Here is an 11043-nt window from a genome sequence, read left to right on the forward strand (position 1 = left end):
TGTACCATACGAGGTCTCGTGTCAACCCACGTTGCTTTACTCATTCCAAGAACTTGTCAACAAAATACTTAGTTAACTTTCCTTCTGTTTGTAACACCCAACTCTTTTACAGGTAGTTATTTAATTAAAAAACTACGGGGAAAAAACGAATTGAATCGAGACATTAATTGGTTAAGCTACTTGTCACATAAACACCACCGAAAATTAAAAAAATGAGCTCACATCATCTGTAATGTAATTTATAATGTAAACTAGCGACCCGCCCCGGCTTCGCACGGGTGCAATGCAAAATATACCTACTACAGAATAAATGCACAATTTATTTAAGGTACTTAAATGGATAAGGATTAATGCTGTATTGTTTAAAATCACTTCGTAAAAGAATAAAAATGGTTATGCTGGGTTATCCCTAAGAGATAGACATATACCATCGCGGACTTTTTTGTTGAACTTTTTAAGGTGAACATTACTGTAGTACATTATTTTGGTCTATCTCGTAGGGTTCAGCCAGCGTTTGCAATATAAGCGCAAAAAAACGTGCTTATTTACGACATCACATTAGAAAACTTTAAATTTATCAGTGTTTCTCTACTATATTATGCATTTATTATACATACAAACCTTCCTTAAGAATCACTCTATCTATTAAAAAAAACCGCGTCAAAATCCGTTGCGTAGTTTTAAAGATCTAAGCATACATACGGACATACAGCGAAAGCGACTTTGTTTTATACTATGTATTGATTCTAAAAGGAATGTCGTGCACTTTACAATGTTTCACAAGTCCGCATTTGTTCAGGATAATCTTCAAAACTAATGGCTCTATTTTAACGAGATATGTCTTTTCAAATATCTTGGCAGCTCAAGGTTAGCAGTGCCCTCCTCCCACATCAACCGCTACCCCCCGCTATACCTGAATTTGTGTTTTGCGCAGCGATTCGCGCGAAGTTAAGAGCCGCCATGATATTCGAAAATATTTATATTTGATGCGTTTTGATTGCTTTTGCTATTACAAAATAGTAATTAGGGCTACAAAGGTAGAGGAGCAAAGAAGGTAATGATGGATTGTGTTAAAGAGAGTATGCGTAAGAAGGGATTGAATTCAGATACGACTGCTGATAGACATGTATGAGGGAGTACATACTGTGCCAACCTCCAAATATGCAGACGAACTCATGGGCAAGAGCTAGTACAATATAAATCATTTTAATTGAATCTAATTCATTATTTTAATGTGAACAACAAACACAAACTACGGGCAGCCATCTTGTGACGTCAAATGAAAACGTTACAAGTTTTATTTATGAACCAAGTCACCTTTTACATCAATCAAACCGCAAGTGGAGTTGACTAAAGAATAATAAACCGTCTTATTAATGCTTTTGCTATATACAGATACATTTTAATGTCATCCATATTAATGAAAAGATTTAGTTAGAAACACTTCATATTATCATATGCATGTGTTAAATTTTTAACGATTGTTATAAAATAAAATGCTGAAAATACAGTTATGTTGTTTGATTGAATATCAATCTAGAGTTTTATGTTTCATAATCATTTGTAGTTATCTATATCTATACAGTCAAAACCGTTTATAGCGACATCGTTTAGAACAACATACCGGTTAAATTGACCAAAATCAAAGGTCCTGGCTGAATGTTATTACATATCTTTCCTATTAATACCTGTCACCGGTTGTTAGAACTATCGGTTTTTACGACTCAATATGAGTAGTCCCTTCGATGTCGTTATAACAGATTTTGACTGTATATATAAAAGAAAGTCGTGTTAGTTACACTATTCATAACTCAAGAATGGCTGAATCGATTTTACTGAAAATTGGTGGGCAGGTAGCTTAGAACCAGGAAACGGGCATAGGATAATTTATACCCCGTTTTCTATTTTTTATTCCGCGCGGACGGAGTCGCGGGTAAAAGCTAGTTTAATATATTTATAGTTATACTATAGTTTACGTACTACTAATGTATCTGTGTAACAACTAACAGACCTTAAATACGGCAATAATAGACGTGAACAGAATCGAAAAACAACTTTATAAAACATGTTATTAATTTGAATGGCAAATCAACATATTAATTTAGAGATTACACCAATTTTATTACTACCATTCTTAGTCTAGGACAGTGTTTTTCAAACTTATTTCTTTTACCGTCCCCTTTTAAAATCAATTATTTTTAATCGCCCCCCATTTTTTATACATCTCTAAAACTTAAAAACCACAATTTCATTACTTTAATTAATTAAGTTTTATTTGTTGGTTATGATGTTTAAACTTAATACTTCAAACATTCTAAACTAGAAATTTTTACTAGTAATTTGAAATGATTTCTAGTGCAATGTAATTAAGGTAAAGTTGCTCTAATTTTTTATCTATCATCGAATTACACATCGCCCCCCAAATCTACAGCAACGCCCCCCATTTTTTCTGGGCCCCTTATCGCCCCGTTCTAGGTTTCAAACGCCCCCAAGGGGACGTTATCACCCACTTTGAGAAACACTGGTCTAGGATAAAGAAAATGTTAAACGAGACTTTTTTGTGTACGTTATTTTTACAAAAATAACAACACAAGGTTATCATATCTGGCTAGCTATTTATAGCTACGGTATTAAGTTTTTAGCTTCAAAAAAAAAAGGTTAATCCGTTTTATGTACGTTGTATTTCTTATGCTGTTCTATTTTCGTGTTCAATTTTGTATGTTCAATACTCTTTGACTATGGAAGAACGGACTAGGCAAAGAGTTGCCGCGCAGTCCGTTGTACTAATTAAATTTAGCCACCTTTAGCGGGGGTTTGGCGGGCTGATGTAAAGTTGAATATCACAATAGTGAAATGTTTATACTCATGTATGTCTTTACGAACGCATACTTGTTACATTTACAAACATACACAAAACGATCGCCCAAGAACCTATTGTTTCTTTTTATTTGACAGAGGATACAGGCGATTACAGGTCCTGTCATTGAAAGTCAAAGGTTTTCAAACAACGCAATTTTGTGACATCATCATCGTTTCAATATATTGCGCTTTATGCAAAATAAAAATGTATTAACACGGACTATTATATCTCAGTCTGATTACATGATCGTGTAAGCTGATAAAAATACAGTGTGATTTTTTTTAATATTACAAAAATACCTACAAAAATATTCAAATGTTAATCTTAATGGTACCAGTAATTAGTTACCATCCAAAACCTATTATATCTCATACTAGCGGTCGCCCGTAACTTCGGCAACGGAGGATGAAAAAAGTAGCCTATAATATGCCTGCGTGCAGCATCAGCTTCATGTGAAAGTCTCGTCAAAATAAGTCCAACCGTTTCGGATATTACCAAGAACAAACTTAATGTTTATACGTTTCTTTGTTAAATTAATTTTGGCTTTAGATTGAAATGAACCATACAATATCTTATATTAGGTCCTTACATATGAAATTGGCGTTTTGTATGGGAGGAACAAAAAGTCGAATATTTTTTAAAATAATATATTTAATTAATCAAAGTATGAACCATTATTTTCTATGCACTTTTGCCATCTCATAGGTAGTTCATTGATCCCTTTACTAAAAAAACCAGTCGGACGGGAATCAATAAAATCTTTGAAGGCGATTTGGACTGCCCCATCGGAGTTGAATTTTTTCCCTTGCAAGAAATTATCCAAATTTCGAAAAAAATGATAATCTGTTGGAGCAAGGTCCGGGGAGTACGGAGGATGTCTTAGACTTTCCAATTGAAGCTCTTCTAATTTAGTAGCCGTCTGTTGCGCAGTGTGTGGTCTAGCGTTGTCGTGAAGCAGCAGTGGCGTGGAGCGATTGACCAGCCTAGGTTGTTTAGCCGATAGCTTTTCCATCATGGTTTGCAATTGTTGACAATAGACATCAGCCGTAATAGTCTGGCCAGATTTGAGAAAACTGTTATAAACAATACCGGCACTAGTCCACCAAACGCTTACAAGTAACTTTTTGGGGTTAATTTTCGCTTGGGGCAGGATTTGGCTGGCTGGCCAGGATCCAACCATTGCGCTGAGCGCTTCCGATTATCGTAAAGAACCCATTTTTCATCACAGGTAATGATTCGGTTTAAAATACCTTCATTATTGTGCCGGTTTAGTAATGTAACGCAACAGTCGACGCACGTTTGCCGGTTTGCTTCAGTCAATTCGTGAGGTACCCACCTTTCAAGCTTTTTAATCTTCCCAATTTGCTTCAAGTGAATTAAATCAGTTTTATCACTAACATCGCAGCCTGCAGCTAACTCGGACGTGGTTTGCGATGGATCCGCTTCCACAATAGCCTTCAACTCTTCATTATCAACTTGAGTCTCAGGCCGTCCACGGGGCTTGTTCTGCAGGTCGAAATTTCCAGAACGAAAACGTTGGAACCAAAAAGGAACTGTGTTTTCTTTTGCAACACGACCGCCATACACATCATTCACCCTTCGAGTCGTTTCCGCAGCACTAGTGCCACGGCGGAACTCGTACTCGTAAATAATGCGATATTCTAAGTTTTCCATTTTGTAAAATGAGTGACGCAAACAGAAAAAAACAGAAGAAAAAAAAACAAATGAATGACGGTCATCGAACCACAAATACATGAGTCTATAGCTGTACAAATTTGAATTTGGAATTCCTTACCAAAGAGGAGAAATTCGTGACTAAAGTGGGCAGTACGAAAAACGCCAATTTCATATGTAAGGACCTAATATATAAAATTCTCGTGTCACAGTTTTCGTCACCATACTCCTCCGAAACGGCTTGACCGATTCTCATGAAATTTTGTAAGCATATTCAGTAGGTCTGAGAATCGGCCAACATCTGTATTTCATAAACCCCCCCCCCCCTTTTTTAACTGCGCGCGGACGGAGTCGCGGGCGACAGCTAGTTGTATTATAGAGTAGAATGTTTACAATATAGAAAACGATATGCCTTTCTGTCTGTACTTGGCGATTTCGGTATCTTAAAACTCATTACACTTTAATTCCGTACGTCAATTTTGGTCCGAGTTATTAACTCATCAGATTGTATATAAAAGAATTGTAGTAAAACATTTCAAAACTACAAATTAAGATGAATGGTGTAATCAGTTTAGATTAGATTCAAGTAACGCAAAACTTAAACAAAAAATATATTAATTTCATCGTGGATATATGACAGTCTAACCTGAATAAGGGAGAACTGGATAACCGTGAAACCTATATAAGCGAGAGTCATTATCCGGTTCTGACAAAAGACATACATAAGCGAAAAACTCGGGTTAAAGAGATACCTCTTTAAGCGAGAAAAATTGTCTTTCGCTTATTCAAGTTCGACTGTAACTGTATTACATAGTACGAACCAAAAAGTATTCTACATTTTAAACAAACACATTAAACACAAAAAATAACTGTTTTATTATTATGTGAGAATAAATTTTTCACTAGAATAATTTTTTAATCTTAAGAGTTTTACTATGAATTCTAGTTTGTTTCTGGTTGTAGTTTGGTTTGGAATCCGGTGTAAGAAACATAGGAATTCTGGTAATCAAATTGTTCATAGACAAAATCATAATCATTGTCTAAAAACAAAGATAATGAATTGAATTAAATTAAAACACGCAGTGACACATCGTTATTTTAGATAAAAGATGATTAATGTACAAATATTCATTGTTTTATTGATTTAACATTCGTAGGCACCAGAGGCGTGCAATTTTCCTGAAACATGCGCACAATTTGCACAACGACCTTCCGGTCTCGTCAAAGACTATACCATTTTTGAAGCTACAACTTGTATGTTATTTCTAGCTGTTATATGCGACTTCTTCCACGTTGCATTAAAAACTGGTTGCCTCTGCAATATTCCAGACTGTAGTCCCAATTTTATCTATATCCATTCAGCTGTTCTGTAGTTACGTGGTCACATGCATATATCGAATTTCACATTAAAAATTAAAAAACAAAATGTGAGCCGTCATGGGACGCCTGGCAGATGTGAAACATATCACACATATTTTATTGTCAAAAAATAAAATAAAAATGTTTCACATCAAAATTAAATAAAATGCAGGTTATGTGTACCGTAGTAAACAACAACGTCGAACTGAGTGAGAAGCTACACCGTACACTCTACTACATATAAAATATATATATTATATATATGTATACCTCAGTATAGCGTGGCGACCCGTCGCCACGGCAAGCGTCGCCTCGCCAACAATTCGGTTTACAAGTGAGCCTATAGATGTTTCACATCAAATAACATTAAAAACTTCACATGTATAATATTAATAAGAAAGATTCATCTATCATCATATATATCTCTGTTTGTATCATTTTGTACATTCCTGAGGGTCGCGAACTCTCTTCTTGACCATTTGTTTCTTCACTATGTGATGTTCCACGATGGGTATGGTGTTATGTTATCACATAACCATTTTATATCAAAGTTTGATAATAAAAAAAGAACAAATCCTTATTACACGCAATTGAATTCAATTCGCAACGCTATGAATGTTACAATTAAGTTCTTGTATGAATAACATAATGTTATGTATGTATGTCTTTATAAAAAAGACTAGAATATTTATACAAATAGAGCGCTTATACGAGAAAGGCACACACGTATTAAGATTAAAATGTAACAAAGAAATATTGAGTCATTGACCATCTATCTTGTTTAATCTTTGACCTGCGCCAGTGCATTATAAAGTATCAAATTAAAGGTCGCAATACAAACACAACGTCCATCCGACAAACGGTCAGTCGAAAGTAGACGCGCGAGTCGGTACATCGTTAGCGCGCGAATATTAATATTTTGTTCTTAATTTAAAAAATTAAAATGCTGTTCTACGTCACCGTGGCTGTGCTACTGGCCAGTGTCCAGGCGAAGTTTTACACGGATTGCGGTACTTATTTTTTTTTTATTTGTCATTAGATTGCGTATTTTTTTTTTCAATGAATAAAATATGACCACGATCGCAACCGATGTGTGGTTTATGGTTACAATAACAAGTTGCTTTTGTAGTTATTTATCATCTTTTATTTGCTCTGATATTCGTCGGCCCATATATGTATATTTTACATTAATGAGTTGGTTTTTAAATTTTATATATTTAATTAACTGAATTATCTATTATAATTTTAATTATCTGTATTTGCCACTACTTATTCCATTTCACACAATGCTATTCTTCCATTTTTTTTAAATGTTGATATAGTTTTAACTTAAGACGTAAAAAGCTTTATGCCTAAAGGGACACCTTTTAATGACATGTTTTAGTTTTTATGTATTATATTTAATTTAATATTTTAATTTTCTATAAAGGCTTTAGTTGTTCAACTTGTTTTATAGATCCAAAGACGCTGAAAAATTAGTCTAAATGACCAAAGTGTTATTGATTGGTCTCTGTACAAATATGTAGTATTGGAAGGTCTTGCGCACATAACCTTAATATCACTTACATTTTGCTATTATAATATTTTCACTCTTTAAAAAAGATAGATAATAATATGTATTTGTACCAGTGCTGCCACAATGTACAGCATTGAAAACTAAATATCTTTTATTTTTATCTCTTTCTTCACTAAGTTCATAAATATTCCTTGTAAAGAACCTTCAAGTTCTAATAAATTGGACACACTTAATCTTTGTTTTACTACAGATATAGTGCTCATTTCAATATGTGCATTATAGTAACAAATAACTTTATATAAAATTCGCCTAATAAACATACTGTATCGAAAGACCAAGGATATCTGACCCGGTGGACATAAATCAAACTAAATTATAACAGCTCACTTGCGCCTCTTTGTCAATGTTAATTAAGTGTCACAAGTTTCGTACTGTAGCTGTCCAGTCATGTTTTTTCTTTTATGTCATTTTCTATGCTCATGTAGGTGTTACATATTTTCTGACAGAACTCATCGCGATAGCAGCGCCTCTCGTACTGGCCTATATAAGATTACTAGCTGTCGCCCGCGACTCCGTCCGCGCGCATTTAAAAAAAACTTAATAGGGTTATGAAAAATAGATGTTGGCAGATTCTCATAGATACCGGATAAGCACAAAAAAAATTCATCAAAATCGGTCAAGCCGTTTCGGAGGAGTATGGCAACGAAAACTGTGACACGAGAATTTTATATATTAGATTATTAACCTATAATTGACTAATAGTGTTATTTGTAACTTTATTCGGTTACCGCAATTTCAAATGCAATCAGTGGGCCTAGCTCAGAGCACAAATATTTGTGACAATCGTTTTCTTATCATTATCTTCAATTATATGAAAAATAGTATGAGATTTTTGGTGTACTTTACACCCGCTACAAAAATTTTAATACGAGTTTTGTAGATGACGTTACGACGGCGATTGTCACATATTTTCGTGCTAGGCCCACAGTACAGCTTTTCCTAAGTAGTTGTTATCACGTAACTTTCTCATTTAAAATGAAATCGCTCTAATTATTAATTACTTATATCACGTTTTAACTAACAACTTTAATTCAAAGATCAAATAATAAGAAATTAATTTACTTCGTAAAATTATGAAATAAGTAAGCGATTATTTAAGAGATATGTACGCGGTGTATCAAAACAGATATGTATTGAAGATGTTACGTTAAAGAAAGCAATTCGTAACATGCACGTATTAAGAGATTACGAAATATTCAATAATCTAGCCTTGCCTACGTAAATTACATGCAAACTATATTATGTTTATTGATGACTTTTTTGTTTTTATTTTAAAAAGCTAACGCTACGCAATTTTTTGATAAATACTTTAAAGAAGTCATGTATTATCTATTAAAATTCTATCGAATGGGGTGCAAAGATAAGAAAGTTACATCAATTAAATCCTGCCTTTTTATAGATTTCGCAAACTGATCTAACATTTAATTCAACGTGGTGAGAGTCGCAGGTAACAGCTGTTAATGCATTGTTTTAATTTTAATTATTTATTAGTTGTGTATTGTTTCAGGATCAAAGCTGTCCACATTGCAGAAGGTGGAAGTGAGCGGGTGTTCTGACAATGCCAAGGAATGTATTCTCAAGAGAAACACTAATGTCTCCATCAACCTTGAATTTACACCATGTTAGTATCTTACTCAAAGATGTTTAATGAGTAATTAACCGCTTAGTATTGAACTGTCATAGTAAATCAACACATTCGTAATAACTTAAAGTCTCTTGGCTTCGGCGGAAAATCTCCGTTACTCTTTCGTTTTTCAATTTAAGTGTACAGTGTATTTTTTGCACGACATGGATGGGATGTTGTCAAATATATGAATAGGTCATAGGATAATTTAGATTTTCAATCGATTCCGGTAGGTGGCGTTGATATCGATTTGATTATGCAAGTGAATTCGACAGGCAAGTCGGCATCTAGAACCACCGCTAATAAGCTTCGGTCAGAGTGAGTCGACTAATTTTGATTTTATTATGTTTTATAGCAAAGGATATAAAGAATTTGGAGACAGAAGTTCACGGTGTGATAATGAACCTGCCGGTGCCTTTCCCGCTGCCGCAGCCAGACGCTTGCAAGGACACCGGCCTCAGCTGTCCTTTGAAGGTTTGTTAGCCCTTTACATCTTTCGAGTACTTCAACAACTAACACTAAATGGGATCGTAGGTACTTTTACTTTATCTAATTTTAAAATTAAACAAATTTCGACTTGCAACTGGATATTACAGAAAAGGTTAGGAACTTTTGACTCTCAGTGCAATATTTAATATTGTCAAACTAAGCCCAGATATCTAATAAATGGATCTTGAGCTGGTCTAACAAACTTTTCATTCAAATGTTCATTTATAACCCAATAGAAAAGAAAAACAAAGTTTTTATATATTTATATGGGTTTGTATGTTTATTGTGACCTCTTAAACGACGTAACCGATTTTGATGAGTTGAGATTATTTTAGTCGGTCAGATTTTTAGATTTTAAAATAAGAAATAGTTTTTTTTTATTATTTATTCATTTTTCCAGGCCGGCGAAGTAGCGAAATATAAATCAACATTACCAGTTTTGAAGTCATATCCTAAAGTAAAAGTCGACGTGAAATGGGAACTGAAGTTTGACGAAGAAGACGTCGTTTGCATATTAATACCCGCCAAAATCAATTAAAATATTAAATAACTAACACTTATGCCTAAGGATGTAATTTATATCAGAAAATGTTACAGATTTTCCCCGCCTAAATTTTGACAATTTTGTATTGTCAGATTTGACAAAGGAATTTGAATCGTACAGCCATAAGAACTAACATATTTTTAAAACTTAAAATATAAAACTCGAATAAACACTCTCACACAATGATGACTTAAACAAAATGTATTTATTTCATATAGAATTGTTAAAGATGTCGTAAAAAAAACTAATTTTGTTACAAAAAGGGAAATAGCAAGTATAATTTTCATGTTTTACCCAGTTGATAATTATTAAAATTGTACAAAATAATTGTTACATTCATGTTATTTCTAAATTTCGTTGGCACTTCTTGCCTCAAGAGATTGTATGTTATTTCTCACCAAAGTTAGTTAGAAATAGTTTTACTGTATTTTGTGAATTTATAGTGCTTAAATAAAAAATATTGTAAAAACATAATCTTGAATTTTTAAATATAAAAAGTGGCAAACGAGCAAACGGCCACCTGGATTTGCCGAAATAGCGAGGCGACCGTTGCCAATAGACATTCGCAAATGCAGATGCGTTGCTTACCTTTAATCAACGGAGAAGAAGACACAAAGAAACAGCATATTTCCCCTTCCTATTCGTCCCCTCTTCGGCCAAATCCACTTCTCCTTCCCTAATAAGAAAAGGGTGGGAAGGGAAAGAGGAATAAAATTATGCCTCCGGCACCACACTCATCAGACTGCACGCTGAATTACTTCCACTTGACGTCTGTCTTCTGTGTGGTTGTGGTATTGCACCGGTCGATCCAACCCATTCGTGCACCCAACAAATGTTGCGGCATCTACCACTGTTAAATTTATGAAAACTTCGTACCCAATAATATATTCAAAAAGGGATAATTTTTTTTCACAGCT

At 34.1% G+C, this 11043-nt stretch overlaps 1 protein-coding gene across 1 annotated transcript; it reads left to right on the forward strand.

Moving 5' to 3' along the window:
* The first annotated feature begins 6729 nt into the window (after window positions 1–6729).
* LOC106715587 (ecdysteroid-regulated 16 kDa protein) lies at window positions 6730–10327 on the forward strand. Its single transcript, XM_014508906.2, has 4 exons — window positions 6730–6903; window positions 8977–9090; window positions 9449–9567; window positions 9983–10327. The coding sequence occupies exons 1-4, from the start codon at window positions 6837–6839 to the stop codon at window positions 10118–10120; spliced, it is 438 nt and encodes a 145-aa protein (XP_014364392.2). The 5' UTR covers window positions 6730–6836; the 3' UTR covers window positions 10121–10327.
* Window positions 10328–11043: the final 716 nt, after the last annotated feature.

Source organism: Papilio machaon, chromosome 14 (genome assembly GCF_912999745.1).
Source record: "Papilio machaon chromosome 14, ilPapMach1.1, whole genome shotgun sequence".
Lineage (NCBI taxonomy): Eukaryota > Metazoa > Arthropoda > Insecta > Lepidoptera > Papilionidae > Papilio > Papilio machaon.

Coding starts and splice junctions, on each gene's coding strand:
- LOC106715587 (XM_014508906.2), top strand. CDS start 6,837: ATGCTGTTCTACGTCACCGTGGCTGTGCTACTGGCCAGTGTCCAGGCG. Junction 6,904..8,976: donor GAAGTTTTACACGGATTGCG/GTACTTATTTTT, acceptor GTATTGTTTCAG/GATCAAAGCTGTCCACATTG. Junction 9,568..9,982: donor GCCTCAGCTGTCCTTTGAAG/GTTTGTTAGCCC, acceptor TCATTTTTCCAG/GCCGGCGAAGTAGCGAAATA.